Source organism: Pleurodeles waltl, chromosome 12 (assembly GCF_031143425.1).
Source record: "Pleurodeles waltl isolate 20211129_DDA chromosome 12, aPleWal1.hap1.20221129, whole genome shotgun sequence".
Lineage (NCBI taxonomy): Eukaryota > Metazoa > Chordata > Amphibia > Caudata > Salamandridae > Pleurodeles > Pleurodeles waltl.
The window spans coordinates 186,596,773-186,615,098 of NC_090451.1; the positions used below are offsets into that span (position 1 = coordinate 186,596,773).

At 45.3% G+C, this 18,326-nt stretch overlaps 1 protein-coding gene across 1 annotated transcript in view; it reads left to right on the forward strand.

Moving 5' to 3' along the window:
- Positions 1-18,228, forward strand: part of MEAK7 (MTOR associated protein, eak-7 homolog) — a 219,762-nt gene extending 201,534 nt beyond the window's left edge. Inside the window, exon 8 of the mRNA XM_069216756.1 lies at positions 14,905-18,228. Coding sequence (XP_069072857.1) covers positions 14,905-15,033 — 129 coding nt within the window. The 3' untranslated portion in view covers positions 15,034-18,228. The remainder of the gene's footprint in view (positions 1-14,904) is intronic.
- The last annotated feature ends 98 nt before the right edge of the window (positions 18,229-18,326 follow it).

Below are 18,326 nucleotides of genomic sequence, written 5' to 3' on the forward strand. Positions count from 1 at the left end.
TCAGGTGGTTGGGTCTGTTGCTGTCTTCATCATTTTTGTTCTCTTTATTTTCTGCAATTGGTTCCGGGTGCACGCACACAAGTGAGAGGAAGAAAAGTTTTTTTGACTGAAGAACCCTGAAAAGAGGAGGGTAAACGCATCAACAAGCAGCAGATGGCGAGGGAAGACACCAGAGGGGTGTTCTTCACTGGAGAACACATGTGGGCAACGACCACATGGATGAAGCATGTGAAGTGGCATGGAGTATACCCATTTCCATTTTTGTTCGAAGAGCTACCATAAATTTGCACAAAAAGACAGCCTTGAAGTCTGCCACCGAAGCCTGTCAAGAGACCATTGAATGGAGGACTGTAGAATCTGCAGAGTTCCTGCCCAGGATGCAGACCCTACAGAGCAACTCTGCAGCAACAAGGAGGCCCTGGATTGTACCGAACTAGTACAAGGGGAATTCTGATATTGAGGAGACTGACGTTCAAAGAGCTCAGACGCAGGAAACTCCTACTCACGAGGAACACAAGCTGCAGGTAACAATAATGCACTCAGGTGTAGACCTGAAAGCCATGGAGTGGAACCATCCAGGTCCTCCCCGTCGCAGAAGGTTTTGGCGTTCGTGGGAAAAAAGAACAAAAAAGAGCCTCATGGGTCCAAACAAAAGCCCTCGAAACTGGCCTCAACACTGCAATCTAATTGCGAGTGCAGTAGGAAGAAAGCGTCCTAACAATCATGCACTTTGATGTTGAAAATGAGGCTGTCGATGGTTTCCATCATACAGAAAACTCTTGTCTTCAAGAGGAAAAATAAGAGGCTTAGAGAAACTATTTCAAAGAAAGCAGGAATTCAAAGTGGTCCAGAAGGGGTGCATGGGTCCCTATACTTCCTGTTTGAGGGAAGAAACCACCCCCCTGTCCCTCACACCATAGAGGGAACCAGAGCCAGAATAGGCAGACTTGGACCCCACAGCCAGCGGACAAGCTAGAGGAGGAAATAAACATGTATGAAGAAGGCGATGAGGAGTAATACAACACCAAAATGTTTGGTGCTGAAAGCTTGATGGATGAGGTGTGGTAGGACCTCGAAACAGACTCCCCAGAGGAGAGTATTGAAATATACCTTTCAAGGCCTTCCTCACCAGAGGACATCACTGAAGGTGGCATGCAAGTTTGGAGTAAAGCTGGGAGATCAAACGGAGTACTGTTCCTTGCTGACTGTCAGAAAGGAAATATCGATACCTCCTCCTGCCGCCAAGCATCCTTGAGTAAGGGAGAGAAGCATTTAGAGAACTAGCCATGGCAAAATTTGCAACCCCCCCACCCTCTAGGTAAAAAAGAAATGTAGGCAGTCTTCCCAGGACCCAGCTTCTATCAAGGGTACAAGGCAAACTCAATCATATTCATCAAAGCTCTGAAGAAGTCCAACATCCCATTTACCATGGGACCTTCACTGGACACGAAACAGAAGTGTTTGGAAATGGTAGGATGAAAGATGGAGCACTCGGCAGCAACGCAGTGGTGCATAGCCTACTCCAACACTCTCCTTAACAGATATGGTCAGCACGAGTGGGACGACATCAAAGATTTGATGCATCATCTACCAGATCAGTATAAGGACCCAAGGAGTGTCACTGCCAAGGGCAACAATATCACCAGCACTTGCTTGAAGTGAGCACTGGATGCAATGGTCATTGCCAACAGGCTGTCCACCCTGAGAAGGCATGAATGGTTGAGGATGTCAGGATTTAAACCCAAGATGCTGGTGGCTGTCATCAATATGCCTTTCACTGAAGGCACATTTTTTTTAACTTCAGTAGATGAGGCCCTGTAGGACATGAAAACAATGAGACCACAAATGCGATGGGAGCACTGCAGATCAGAGGAACTTTCAGTGGAAGCTCTGCACCAAGGAGAAGACCAACCAGCAGAGGAGAAGCCCCAACCGCCACTTCAAGGGACTTCTTCTCGATGCCAATATACCACCATGCAAAGGCGACCACTTAAAGGGAGAGCGAGAGGCAGAGGATCAGCCCCAAGAGAGGCAGGGTCCTCCAACAAGTGACTCTGCATTAGGGATCTCTGCACATCTAACATCAGTGTGGAGAAGGATTGAAAGATTCCTCCAGCAGTGAAGTTCCATCACCTTCAACAAATGAATCGTAAACATTAACTGTTATCAGTTGTGGATATTGTATCGAACAACTAAAACAACCTCCAAACAACCAACCAGGACCAGTGAATTCCAAAGAGGAGGTCGAGGACCCATTGCTAAAGCAAGCAAGAGAGGGCTCCAGTAGAGGAGAGAGGACAGGGTGTTTAATCTGTCTACTTCATGGTACCAAAACCAGACAAAACTCTGAGACTCAACGTAGACTCCTTGTCCTCAAGCAGATATTTCAACCTAAGGAGGAGAGTACATGTGTACCCTTATCTGAACAACTAGTTTGTAAAGCAGGAACATTTGAGAGAACTTAAGAATCACAATTCAACCCCTACACAATTTAGGATTTTCCATAAATCAAGGCGTTGGCTCCAACCCCGCAGAAGAAAAGGACTTTTCTTTGAGTACGACTAAACTCCAGACAAACAAAAGGATTTGCTGTACAGAAAAGAACTGCGTACTAATAGACCTGATTTGGCTTTACCAGAAGGGGCGAGGCTAGGTCTGACAGAGAAGAAACTGAGGAAACTGTTGGGCATTATGACCTCCTCTATTCCCCAATGCAAGACTACACATGAGGCCACTACAGGAGTAGCTATAGAGTCCGTAGTTACAGGACTTTGTAAGAACTAGTAGTTGGACAAATTGCACAAGGAACTACACTGGTGGAGCATATCAGACATCACAACGGGCAGACCCTCTCATAACCTAACTCCCTCAGATATGCTCACAACTGATGCTTCACACTCAGGATGGGGAGCTCACATGAACAGGTTCAGGGGTTTATGGAGCCTTCAGAACGCAGTAAAAGCACAAAAGCAGGCTGGAACTCAAGCCAGGTTTTCTATCTCTAAAGGCCTGTCAGACACAGATCATGGGGAAAACCGTGCAGGTGCAGATGGACTACATGGCAGCCATGTTCTACCTCAACAAACAAGGGGCAACAGAATCCCACTAACTATCCACTCTAGCACAGGAGATCTGGACATGAGCCATTCAGAGGCGCATCACTCTGATCATGATGTCCCTACCAGGAGTGCAGAACACAGAGAGTCAGACAGGCAAGTGTCTCACTTGAGTGGGAGCTAAAACAAGAGGTTGGGGATATGATATTCAAAAAGTGGGAAACACCAAAAATAGACCTCTTTACAACACAGGAGAAGGCAACATGGCAAAGCTTTGCACCCAGGTCCCCAAATCAACAAGAACTGGGGAATGCCCTGTTGATCGGTCAGAGACATTTGCATACACTTCCACTAATTCTTCTGATACCACTAGTATTGGAGAAATATAAATACATTACAATGATAGTAGCCCTACTCTGCCCACAGTGGGCAACACCGACCTGGTACTCTGATCTAGTAGAGTTGGCATAGGGCAAGTGGATAACCCTGCCTATTCTAACATGCAGGGGGTGGGGGAGTGGGGGATGGGTGTTCCACCCATACAACACACACTAGCCTGGTAGCATGGCTCCTAAAGAGTTAGAATGTGAATACCTTCTTTTACCAGAATGGACCATGTGGGTGTTATTGGAAGCTAGAAGACCTTCCACAAGGCGGTGCTACACTACAAAAGCGAAGAGAGTCAAACAGTGGGATGCCACCTTGGCACTTAAATGCGACTAGGCACATGATGGAACAGTGATGAGTGCCATCCACATCGACTTGATGGGGGGGTTATCATACGCCTCATTCAAGGGACACCTGGCAGCCATTATGGCATATTGTAAAGGAGCAATAGGCAGAAGTTTCTTTCAAACTATGGTCATCAAGAGATTTCTGTAGGGGGCAGAGAAACTACCATCCTCGAGATAAGCCTGTACACCCACATAGAACCTCAACATTGTTCTTAACTCCCTCCAAACCAATGCTCAGCATAGAACTAAGTGTTCGGTGGCATGTGTAGCTGCAGATACACATGCTGTGCATAGTCCGCCGTCTGGTGTTCGGTCGGAGTGTTACAAGTTGTTTTTCTTCGAAGAAGTCTTTTCGAGTCACGAGACCGAGGGACTCCTCCTCCTTTGTTTCCATTGCGCATGGGCGTCGACTCCATCTTAGATTGTTTTTTTCCGCCATCGGGTTCGGACGTGTTCCTTTTCGCTCCGGGTTTCGGGACGGAAAGATAGTCAGAACTTCGGAAAACTACGTCGGTATTGTTTCGTTCGGTATCGGGTTAGATAGAATCGACACCGAATCGTGAAGAGCTCCGGTAGCCCTTCGGGGTAACTTCGACCCCCGTCGGGGCCTGATCGGCCCGACCGCGTGTAACATCGACACCGATGGAACGGACCCGGTTCCGATTCTGTCCTAAATGCCATAGTAAATATCCATATACAGACCAACATTTGGTCTGTAACTTGTGCCTGTCGCCCGAGCACAAGGAAGAAACGTGTGAGGCCTGTCGTGCGTTTCGGTCCCGAAAGACACTCCGTGACCGAAGAGCCAGAAGGTTGCAAATGGCGTCCACGCCGACAGGACAACGAGGGTTCGAGGAACAAGGAGAAGAAGAGGAAGCCTTCTCCATCCATGAATCGGACTCGGAGGAGTTCGACGTCGAAGAAACCGTGAGTAAGACGTCGAAACAAGCACCACACGGGAAAACAGACAAGGCCCAGGGGACGCCACTGCCAACAGGCCATGGCTCAACCCATAAAATAGGTGACCGTCCATCGGCACCGAAAAAGGGCGAACCGGTGCCGAGATCGTCCGACTCGGGTCGAGACACAGGCATGCAGCAATCTCGGGACCGAGAAAGTGCTGCCGAAAAGGGTCGACGCCGAGACAGCGGAACCGAAGCTGCTCGACGCAGAGACAGCGGCACCGAGGATGATCGACGCCGAGAAGGCTCGACTACAAAAAAGAGAAAATTCTCCTCGGAGCCGAAAACAAGCAAAGACACAGTTTCGGTGCCAAAACGCCCAGCAACCGAACCGACTGCCAGCTCGTATTCAGAGGAACAATCACTGTCCTCTCAAATGCGCAAACACAGATTTGAAGAAGAGTTACAAACCACTGCGTAGACTACACCCAGAAGCGGATCTTCATACAGAGTGGGACAGGAAAGATCAGCACTCTTCCCCCAATCAGGAGGAAAAGGAGACTCGAGTTCCAAACACAAGAACAAACACCACAAGCAAAAGTGGTGAAGAAAGTAACTCCACCACCCTCTCCTCCACCTGTAACTGATACATCACCGGCACAAACTCCGTCACATTCACCAGCTCATACCACCATGAGCCAAGATGACCAGGACGCTTGAGACCTATACGACGCCCCAGTATCAGACAATAGTCCTGAGTCGTACCCTACCAAGCCCTCACCACCTGAGGAAAGCACAGCGTATGCACAGGTGGTAGCTAGGGCAGCAGAGTTCCATAACGTGTCGTTACACTCAGAACCTGTCGAGGATGACTTCCTTTTCAACACCCTCTCCTCCACCCATAGCACCTATCAAAGCCTGCCTATGCTCCCGGGAATGCTAAGGCACGCAAAACAGATCTTTAAAGAACCTGTCAAAAGCAGAGCGATAACTCCACGGGTGGAGAAAAAATATAAAGCACCGCCCACGGACCCTGATTTTATCACATCACAACTGCCACCAGATTCAGTTGTAGTAGGGGCAGCTCGCAAGAGAGCCAACTCGCACACATCAGGCGATGCCCCACCTCCGGACAAAGAGAGCCGCAAGTTCGACGCAGCTGGAAAAAGGGTTGCTGTACAGGCTGCAAACCAGTGGCGCATCGCAAACTCTCAGGCGCTCCTAGCGCGATATGACAGAGCCCACTGGGATGAGATGCAGCATCTCATCGAGCATCTACCCAAAGAATTACAGAAACGGGCAAAACAAGTAGTTGAGGAGGGACAAAATATCTCTAATAACCAAATACGCTCCTCTATGGATGCAGCGGATACAGCTGCAAGAACAATAAATACCGCGGTAACCATAAGAAGGCACGCATGGTTGCGCACATCCGGGTTTAAACCCGAGATACAACAGGCAGTGCTCAATATGCCGTTCAACGAAAAACAATTGTTTGGACCCGATGTGGACACGGCAATTGAGAAATTGAAAAAGGACACTGACACGGCCAAGGCCATGGGCGCACTCTATTCCCCGCAGGGCAGAGGCACTTTTGGCACATTTCGCAGAGCACCCTTCAGAGGGGGGTTTCGGGGTCAAGCCACACAAGCCAGCACCTCACAATCAACACCGTCTACCTACCAGGGACAGTACCAAAGGGGAGGCTTTCGGGGCCAGTACAGAGGGGGACAATTCCCTAGAAACCGGGGAAAATTTCAAGGTCCCAAAACCCCTACAACCAAACAGTGACTCACATGTCACTCAACCCCTTCACACAACACCAGTGGGGGGAAGACTAAGCCAATTTTACAAAGCTTGGGAGGAGATAACAACAGACACTTGGGTCTTAGCAATTATCCAACATGGTTATTGCTTAGAATTTCTCCAAATCCCTCCAAATGTCCCACCAAAAACACAAAACATGTCAAAACAGCATTTAGACCTTCTCGAATTAGAAGTTCAGGCATTACTGCAAAAGGACGCAATAGAACTTGTACCACGTACACAAAGGAACACAGGAGTTTACTCACTGTACTTTCTAATACCAAAAAAAGACAAAACACTGAGACCAATCTTAGATCTCAGAACACTAAACATCTACATCAAATCGGAACACTTTCACATGGTCACGCTACAAGACGTATTACCACTGCTAAAACAACAAGACTATATGACAACCTTAGATCTAAAGGACGCGTATTTCCACATACCGATACATCCCTCGCACAGGAAATACCTAAGGTTCGTATTCAAGGGAATACATTACCAATTCAAAGTGTTGCCGTTCGGTATAACGACCGCACCAAGAGTATTTACAAAATGCCTAGCAGTAGTAGCTGCACATATCAGAAGGCAGCAAATACACGTGTTCCCCTACCTAGACGATTGGCTAATCAAGACCAACTCCCTAACAAAGTGTTCACACCACACAGAGTATGTCATACAAACCCTCTACAAACTCGGTTTCTCCATCAACTATGCAAAATCACACATTCTGCCGTGCAAAACACAGCAATACTTAGGAGCAACAATCAACACAACAAAGGGGATAGCCACTCCAAGTCCACAAAGGGTTCAAAATGTTTACAAGGTTATACAAGCCATGTATCCGACACAAAAAAATACATGCAAAGATGGTATTAAAACTCCTAGGCATGATGTCTTCATGCATAGCCATTGTCCCAAACGCAAGACTGCACATGAGGCCCTTACAACAGTGCCTAGCATCGCAATGGTCACAGGCACAGGGTCACCTTCTAGATCTGGTGTTGATAAACCGCCAAACATACATCTCGATTCTATGGTGGAACAGTATAAATTTAAACAAAGGGCGGCCTTTCCAAGACCCAGTGCCACAATACGTGATAACAGATGCTTCCATGACAAGGTGGGGAGCACACCTCAATCAACACAGCATCCAAGGACAATGGGACGTACATCAAACGAAGCTGCATATAAATCACCTCGAATTGTTAGCAGTATTCCTAGCGTTGAAAGCATTTCAACCCATCATAACCCACAAATACATTCTTGTCAAAACAGACAACATGACAACAATGTATTATCTAAACAAACAGGGGGGAACACACTCGACACAGCTGTGCCTCCTGGCACAAAAGATATGGCAATGGGCAATTCACAACCATATTCGCCTAATAGCACAGTTTATTCCAGGGATCCAGAATCAACTAGCAGACAACCTCTCTCGAGATCACCAACAAGTCCACGAATGGGAGATTCACCCCCAAATTCTAAACACTTACTTCCACATTTAGGGAACACCTCAAATAGACCTATTTGCAACAAAGGAGAACGCAAAATGCCAAAACTTCGCATCCAGCTACCCACACAGGCAGTCTCAAGGCAATGCTCTATGGATGAATTGGTCAGGGATATTTGCATACGCTTTTCCCCCTCTCCCTCTCCTTCCATATCTATTAAACAAATTGAGTCAAAACAAACTCAAACTCATCCTAATAGCACCAACATGGGCAAGACAACCCTGGTACACAACACTACTAGACATGTCAGTAGTACCCCATGTCAAGCTACCCAACAGGCCAGATCTGCTAACACAACACAAACAACAGATCAGGCATCCAAACCCAGCATCGCTGAATCTAGCAATCTGGCTCCTGAAATCCTAGAATTCGGACATTTAAACCTCACCCAAGAATGTATGGAGGTCATAAAACAGGCTAGAAGGCCATCCACTAGACACTGCTATGCAAGTAAATGGAAAAGGTTTGTTTGCTACTGCCATAGAAATCAAGTTCAACCATTACATGCATCTCCAAAGGATGTAGTAGGATACTTACTACATTTGCAGAAATCAAATCTGGCCTTCTCTTCCATAAAGATACACCTCGCGGCAATTTCTGCATACCTGCAGATTACCCATTCAACTTCACTATTTAGGATACCTGTCATTAAAGCGTTTATGGAAGGCCTAAAAAGAATTATACCACCAAGAACACCACCTGTTCCTTCATGGAACCTCAACGTCGTCTTAACAAGACTCATGGGTCCACCTTTCGAACCCATGCATTCTTGCGAAATGCAATTCTTAACGTGGAAGGTTGCATTTCTCGTTGCCATTACATCTCTAAGAAGAGTAAGCGAAATTCAAGCGTTTACTATACAGGAACCTTTTATTCAAATACACAAAAATAAGGTAGTTCTAAGAACTAATCCTAAATTTTTACCAAAAGTTATTTCACCGTTCCACTTAAATCAAACAGTAGAACTACCAGTGTTCTTTCCACAGCCAGACTCAGTAGCTGAAAGGGCACTACATACATTAGACATCAGAAGAGCACTAATGTACTACATTGACAGAACAAAACTAATTAGGAAAACAAAACAACTGTTTATTGCATTTCAAAAACCTCATACAGGAAACCCAATATCAAAACAGGGTATAGCCAGATGGATAGTTAAGTGTATCCAAACCTGCTACCTTAAAGCAAAGAGAGAGCTGGCCATTACACCAAAGGCACACTCAACCAGAAAGAAAGGCACTACCATGGCCTTCCTAGGAAATATTCCAATGAACGAAATATGTAAGGCAGCCACATGGTCTACGCCTCACACATTTACTAAGCACTACTGTGTAGACGTGCTATCCGCACAACAAGCCACAGTAGGTCAAGCCGTACTAAGAACTTTATTTCAAACTACTTCCACCCCTACAGGCTGAGCCCCCGCTTTTGGGGAGATAACTGCTTACTAGTCTATGCACAGCATGTGTACCTGCAGCTACACATGCCACCGAACTGAAAATGTCACTTACCCAGTGTACATCTGTTCGTGGCATTAGTCGCTGCAGATTCACATGCGCCCACCCGCCTCCCCGGGAGCCTGTAGCCATTTGGAAGTAATCTTCAACATTTGTACATTTGTAAATATATTACTTAAACTTTATTTTGTACATACTTATTCATTCCATTGCATGGGCACTATTACTAACATACACAACTCCTACCTCACCCTCTGCGGGGAAAACAATCTAAGATGGAGTCGACGCCCATGCGCAATGGAAACAAAGGAGGAGGAGTCCCTCGGTCTCGTGACTCGAAAAGACTTCTTTGAAGAAAAACAACTTGTAACACTCCGACCCAACACCAGACGGCGGACTATGCACAGCATGTGAATCTGCAGCGACTAATGCCACGAACAGATGTACACTGGGTAAGTGACATTTTCATTTCTCACCCTAAAAATCACTTTCTTTGTGCCCATCACTTCCCTGCAACGGGTTCTGGCCCTCAGGATGAAAGAACCATATCTTCAAATCCACACCACAATTTAGTGATGCACGCAAACTCATTTCCTGCCAAAAGTGGTTTAAACCTTCCATGTCAATCAAAGCATACACCTGACAGATTTCTTCCAAAAGCCAAAACCTAGAGCTGAAAGGGCTCTGCAAACACTAGACATCTGAAGAGCAGTCTTCCTACATTCAGGAAACAAGGGCAATCGTAATGGGGAAACAATGTTTTGTCTCCTTGTAGGAAAGTGCCACGGTTGGCATGGTTACCCTCCACTTTTTGCCTAGTGTTGATGCCAGCTTTGATTGAAAGTGTGCTAGGACCTTGCTAACCTGGCCCCAGCACCAGTGTTCTTTCCCTAAAACTGTACCTTTGTTTCCACAATTGGCACAGCCCCGGCACACAGTTAAGTCCCTTGTAAAAGGTACCCATGGTATGAAGCGCCCTGTGACCAGGGAAGGTCTCTATGGGTTGCAGCATGTATTGTGCCACCCTCAGGGATGCCTCACTCAGCCCATGCACATACTGCCTTGCAGCTTGGGTGTGCAGGTGGGGAGAAAAAGACAAAGTCGACATGGCACCCCTCTCAGGGTGCCATGCACACAAACCAATGCCTGTGGCATAGGTAAGTCACCCCTCTAGCAGGCCTTACAGCACTAAGGCAGGGTGCACTATACTACAGGTAAGGGCATAGCTGCATGAGCAAATGGCTCTACAGTGTCTAAGTCCATTCTTAGACATTGTAAGTGCAGTGTAGCCATATTAAGTATATGGTCCGGGAGTTTGTCATTACGAACTCCACAGCACCATAATGGATTCACTGAATACTGGGAAGTTTGGTATCAAACTTCACAGCACAATAAACCCACACTGATGCCAGTGTGGGATTTATTGAAAAATGCACAAAGGGGGCATCTTAGCGATGCCCCTTGTATGTTAACCCAACTGCTAGTGTAAGACTGGGCAGTCTGAGCTAGACTGCCACTTCCAGACAAGTTTCTGACCACATGGGGTGAATGCCTTTGTGCACTCTGTGGTCAGAAACAAAGCTTGTTCTGGTTGGAGGTGCTTCACACCTCCCCCTGCAGGAACTGTAACACCTGGTGGTAAGTCTCAAAGGCTCAAGCCTCGGATTACTGCCCCAGGGCACTCCAGCTGGTGGAGATGTCCGCCCACCTGGACAAAGCCCCACTTTTGGCGGCAAGTCCGACGGGAAAATTAGGGAAATCAGGGATGAGTGACCACCCCAGCCAGGACCACCCCTAAGGTGTCCAGGGCTGAAGTGACCCCCTTCCTGCAGAATCCTCCATCTTGGTTTGGAGGACAGGGACCAGTAGGGATAGGAATGTGCTCCCCTCCCCAAAGGGAGTGGGCACAAGGAGGGTGTAGCCACCCACAGGGACAGTAGCCATTGGCTACTGCCCTCTGACCCCCTAACACGCCCCTAAATCTAGCATTTAAGGGCCTCCCTGAACCCAGCTCATCAGATTCCTGGCGACCTACATAGAGAAGGACTGCTAAGCTGAAAACCCCAGCAGAGAAGGAAGCTGACAACTGCTTTGGTCCCAGCCCTACCGGCCTGCCTCCTGCTTCAAGGAACCTGCAAGAAGAACAGCGATGCATCCAGCGGGCCCAGCAACCTCTGACAACTTAAGAGGACTGCCCTGCACCCCAATGGACCAAGAAATCCCGAGGACAGCGGCTCTGTCCAAAAGAAACTTTCAACCAAGGACTCCCACCGCACTACAGGTGCGTGAGTCCTGACCCCTGTGCATCTGACACCCATGGCCTGTGTCCAGGTGGTCCACCCAGCAAGAAAGGGTCCCCAGGCAATTGGGAACAAGAGCCCACCCTGGGTTGACCCCTCCAAGCCCCCACGGTGACGCCTGCAGAGAGAATCTAGAGGACCCCCCTGACCGCAGGCCCTGGACGAAGATATCCGACGCCTAAAGGACACACTGCACCCGCAGACTCCAGGCCTTGGAGAACCTGACCCCCAGTGCAGCATCGACCAACAGGCCACCCCCTTCTCTGTCCAGCCAGTGGTTTGCCCGAGAAGCCCCACTGGACCTCGTCTGCAGCCTCAGAGTGACCCCCGGGGGTCCCCTCATAGAGTTGCATTGGAAACCTGACGCCCTGTGTGCACCCTGCACCCAGCCACCCTGGTGCTGCTGAGGGTGTGTGTTTGGTGCCTACTTGGGGCCCCTCAAGTCCTCTCTTGAACCCCTGTGGTCTGCCCCCTGTGTCAGGTGTACTTACCTGCTGGCTGACCGGATTTCAAGTACCCCCCAGTCTCTATAGGAGCCCATGTTAATTTGGTGGCTCTTTGACCTCTGCACCTGACCGGCCCCGTGTTGTTGGTGGTGGGAGTTTGGGGTTAACTTGAAACCCCAACGACTGACTACCTAAAACCCAGAGATAAGAACTGTAAGTCAAATACTTACCTGTAAAACTGTACAATCTTTTCTTCCCCTAGGAACTGTTGAAAATTGCAGCGTCCATTTCTAAAATAGCTTTTTTGCCATTTTAAAGAAAACTGTATACATTGTCGATTCCATTCAAAGTTCTGATTATAACTATACAAAGTACCTTACATTTTATGTACTTACTGCAAACTGAATCTTGGGGTTCTAGAAATAAATTAACAAAATATATTTTTCTATATTAAATCCTATTGGTCTGGAGTTAAGTCATTGAGCCTGTGTTACTTCTATTGCTTGTGTGTGTACAACAAATACTTAACACTACCCTCTGATATGCCTAACTGCTCAACCACACTATCACAAATAGAGCTTTAGTATTATGTATTATTGCTTTTGGGGAATACCTGGACTCTGTGCACACTATCTCACTTTCATATAGTATGTACAGAGCCAGCTTCCTAAACTCCTTCAGGCATGATTCAGAGGGGAGACCCTTAAGCAAGACAACCAGGAATTGGCTTGGAAGAAATACCACGAGCCCATTCCACAAAAAAGAAGGGTGCAACCCTCACACTCATAGCCAGTGTTTCCCTCAAGGATATATGCAAGGCAAAGGCAGCCACATGGTCATCCACACACTAACACCAAAAATTGTTGTTTTACAAACAATACTGTGTGAGATCCAAGTGAACAAAGAAGTACAAGTGGGAATGAGAGGTCTAAAGTACCAGTTTGTAAATACAAAATCATCATAAGCCAAGCTGCAATGAGGACATACAAACTGCTATAAAATCAATGCAGAGCATGTGAATCCAGAAAAGATTCACTCTGCAAAACGAAATTGTTACTTAACCAGTAAGTGGAGTTTTGCAGGCTGAAGAGTTTCTGGATTCACATGCAACCTGTCCCGAACCTTCCGTGATGAGATACTGCAACAGGGGCAGGAAGGAATTAAAAACGAATTTTGAGATGTGCACCATGTACAGAGGATTCTAGGAGGTAGGTCTGGCATCAAAGTAGGTCCTGAAGCCAATTGGTAGATGTAAAATATGCACATAAAAGAGAAGAGACAAAAAAGAAAGCGTTCCGGGCCCATCCGCTTTATGGCAGAATAATGCACAACATATGAATCCAGAAGCTCTTAAAGCTGCAAAACTACTCCTACTGGTAAGTAGCCATTTCGATTTTTACTTTGATAATATAAATATATCTTCATGTTGCTTATATGTTGAGTTAGGAATAGTAAATCTGTACTTGTGTACACTTATTTCGAAATTTTGGCTATGACATTTTGAAATCAGAATGTTTCTGTTGTTTTTATTTCTACATACAACAGTGTATGAGCCCCATCATTTATTGAATCAGTACCGACCCTGCGCCTTATGGGAACAGTCCATCCCGAACTGCCAGGTGAGGCTCCTTCCAGAAGGGTACACAAATCAACCCTAGACCTAATTTCACTGACTAGGCCTAATAAGGCCAAAACTGGTCAGGGGTTGCTTGTGTTCCCATCTGAAAGGGGCCTCGCATGGCATATCCTGATGGACTGTTGCCATGAGGAGCAGGGTCAGTACTGGTTTGCATTTGGTGTGCCTCTGTCTAGACCACCACAGTAGGCAAAAAATAAGTTTTAGTGGTGCCCAGTATGATAGTTTAGCATGTGCAAGCATTCCACCCATCACCTTTTGTGTTATTTTTTTTTTTGTATTACGCAGTGTCAAATTAGGCTGTGGAGTACAGTTTTATATCAGTTGTACCCTATCTGAACCACTATCTAACAAAAATAAAAACTGTCAAGTTTACAAAAGTAACAAAATTGTATTTCGCTCATTTTAAAAGAGTAAAGTGCTTAAATGTGCAGAAAGTATTCACACCCCATCCACTCGCAAGCCAACATTTCTCTCAATTCTGTGGGTTTGTCAAGCTGTTGCATACAGTGGGGGCATAGCATTTTGAAAGTCTAATAGATTTGCTGAGTAATTGCTCACATTTGATTTGAAAATAATTCCTTTCGGTGGTACTGAAATCTTGAATTATCTTGATTATTTATGTGGGTAGATTTATTTTTGTTCTGTCAGTAAAGTCTAGAAACATAGCCGTTTGTAAATGTTTCAGAACTTCTGATATATATATATATTTTTTGCAACAAAAGTGTTTTCATGACAGCATTGTCCTAAACCTAAGCTAATGCTGAGATTGTTCTCTGCAAAGCCTATTTTATTCAGATTTTTTTTTTGTTCACAATTTCAATGTTACCATCTTCATGAAAGTGGTACACCTTATGTCATTTAATATTTGGAGTATCTCGATTCGTTTTCTAGCGGTCTTTAAGATGTTTTATGTTGGTGTTTTTTCCGTTTGATCACTCTTAAATACTTAGAAAAACAATGTATTCATTAATGTGTCTGATTATATTAATGTTTATCTTTCTTTAATTTTTCTGTTTCGTTGCATTTTTTTTTTTACATTTTGTTTAGGAGAAGAGTAAGAAGAGCATCTTGGATAGAGACCCCGAGGCACAGGCGCTGCTAGAGATGACTGGAAGAGCACGTCACAGCGATGGCCTGAGACACAAGGCAAAGGATGAACAGGAGGATGAAGACTAACATGTGGTGATGTGCGCTGCACGAGCCACGAGTGACGCAGGAGCTGCGGTTATGCGTACCGTACCGCGGTGCCTGTTCCTTTACCCTGACGTTATCATTGCAAAATGGAGGCTTGAGGAAATGCCCTTCACTGATGTAAGAATCGAAAATCATTAAAGCCCTATTATCAAAACCGGGACTGGACTGCCAAGGTCCTGCGTGTCTGGAATGCAGGGTGGCATTACTGTTGGGGCGGCACGCTTTGCCACCCGAGCCTCTTTCTATGTTCAGCACAACCCGTCCCATCGGATGCAGGGCAATATTCTCTTTCCATTTTCTAAAGGTTAAGGGAAAGCCGTGAAGCACAAGCACAAGAAATAACGGAACCACGTTTCTCAATTCTACTGTTTTTTTATGCTGCATTGCTTTTTAAATTTTGTAATCGTGAATATTTTCTAACAACCCTATATTTCATCTTATCTGCAAAGAGACAACATTGGGTTTGAAAGAATCAAAGCTCTGCTGACGGGAGACTTCCCCTGAACTCCCACCGACCCTGAAGATCGAGTAAGGCTGTTGTACAGTCAGGCGCACGTCGGGCTGGATAAAACCAGAGGCCTTGCCTCCTCTGATGTAAAAGCTGTTTTACGTTGAGCTTTACGTCGGATTCAGGAAGCAGTTCCAGTAGTGACGCACACAGATTCTGCATGTAAGCTGTAGGAGATTGCTATATATTTAGTTTTTGCTCTTCATCTACGGTAACCTTCGGAGTTCGGTGAGAAACGGTTTCCTGTTGAAGATAAAGAGGAGACCGACTTCTGAGTAGACAGAAGTTGTGGCAGTAATACAAAATCAGGACAAATTTGTGAGCCTTCCGTTTTCACCTGTAATGGTAAGTTGTCATCCACCATCTGCTGTTCTATAGGCTCATTTGAGGAGGCTGATTATCCTTCTGTGTTCTCCTTCGAGTACTCCTTGGAAGCTGGAGACATCAGTTTCCTCAACTGAAAGACGACCTTTCTGGCAGCATCACCTGGGCCAAAAGAATCCGCTAGATTGAGGATTTCCCCTCTAATGACCCTTATATTGTTTTCCACAAAGGCAGGGTGTCATTCAGGCAGTTCTTTCTTCAATATCAGATTTTCTAAAACATTTTTTTTTTTAAACAGTAAAAAAACCTCTTGTATTATTCAAGCTTAGATCCCACGCTTCCTTAACAGGGGATATAATTCATAATTGTGTTTTTTCCGTATGTTTTAGTTTTACCTTGAAAGAACAGGCGTGAGTTTTTGGCATTTATTTAACTACGTTGGTTTGCCTGAGGAAGTGAAGCAAGAAACACCGCTATTTCTAGGTGAATAAACTTTTAAATGTCACTGTCACACATGCTTGCAGGAGAACCTTCATTCATAATCGTGAGGGTGTTGCACATCTTCCAGGAAAGATACAACTTTGGTCCAGGAGGCTCTACATGCACGAAGCCTGGTCGAGGATATGCTGCCTTCCCCTCACAGCATGTCTGAGATGCTGTCAGAAAAGAAAACAAAAACGTTATCGATGCAGATTGTATTACTGTTAGTCTTGTGTTCCTTATTTAACAACACCTGACTGTCATTGCCTCAGAAGCGTATGTTGAATACCAGCCTGGCCTTTAAAAGCCACCATGAAAGAGCTATATGGCATGGTTGGTGATGCACGATTAGGGAGACTGGCTTGTGAAATAACTTCTAAACTCCCACTCAGAACTTTCAAAGAAAAAATGTTATTTCAATTAAGGGCTTTTCAGATTCTGCATGTAGGTCGTGGCAATAGCCAACACTCTGTGAAAGTGGGAGCTCAGAACTATGTGCACCGTGGAGGACTTTTCTTTTATTATAATTTGTTTTGTATTGTAATTTTGTTTGCAAGGAATACAAGAGTTGCTTCCTGTTTGGCTACTATTTTTGTATCCAGAGATCTTAGGGAGTGTCTCAACTGTAGCCTGTGTATTTCTGTTATTTTAAAAAGGATTTTAAGCACAAAACAAAAAAGTATTGTTGCCCCAGCGGTTGTATGTAAAAGAAAGGGTACATTTTAAATTGTAATCTCAAAATTGTGGTAACATGAAGCACAAAGATCAGACTTTGCCACACAGTATTTCCCCTTTGTGTTGATGTACACCCTGTTTGCTGGAGAGCTCATAGCTGAGGAGGGGAGGCATGGAACTGAACATGTTACCTCTTCTGGCCTTTCCCTAAGACGCGCATTGTCTGAGGCATGACATATGTGACTATTGCAATCTCCCTGTGGATGAGTTACTTCCAAAATCCTCTGTCATTGTAATCCTTGTTAACCACAATTGAAAGCCAGCAGTAAATCACACTCTGTCTTCCTCTTTGTCTGCAGAAACAAATCCATTCTAGCTTGCGAGCTTTGCCGCACTAAACCCTCTTCCATAAACTATCATAACATTGTGTGGAAAAATCTCATTTTGGTCAGAGTATCAAGAAGTATTTCTGCACAGTATCTTTCCCCTCCGTCTAACCCATCTAGACCCTGGCATATGGGAAAGCATTTACTCTTCACTCTAACACATCAGGGGGATGTATACCTGTCACTTCGTCCTCAGTCTAAATAATCAGGAGTGTTTGGAAAACTTCGCATAAGTTTAACCTTTCAGGGACAGTGTGTCTGGGGAACTGTTTGTAATTTTCAGTCTAACCTATCCGGTCTGGGTAATCGCTTCTCTTCTTAAACCTATACGGTGTGTTTTCTGTGAATATTTCACTCATTGGAATAATCTATGAAGGTTTGTTGGGTTGGTGCCAAACTAATCAGAAATGTTTGCACAGCATGAACATATCAGAAGCTGTAGCTAGGCTAGTGGTGTACAGGAATCTTGCTTGCTTTGTACATCATGACGACTGAATATTTCCTGGTCCAATTCAGTAGTATTCATAAGAAAAAAAAACCCTCAAATTTTCCCTTCCCAAATTGCACTAACATGAAACTATTGCACATTGGACTTTCGTACTTGTAAACTTAATTGATTTTATTTTTGTTTTACTATTAATTTTCTGTTCCATAACTGTCTCTTGTCACACCACACTTTGTACTCCCGTTCAGTGTGGATTTTATGCACCTCTTGAAAAAATTACTCTGTACTGGTTAACATTTCCCACTCAGACTGAAAACCTACATTATTTGTGGTAAATAAAACTGTCTACCTCTCCTTAATTTGTTCTCTGTTTACTTGTGATGTAATTTGATAAAGAACTGTGCTGTGAGAGTGTGAGCAAAGGATTAATTCTGATTGTCGCCCTACATTTTGGGAT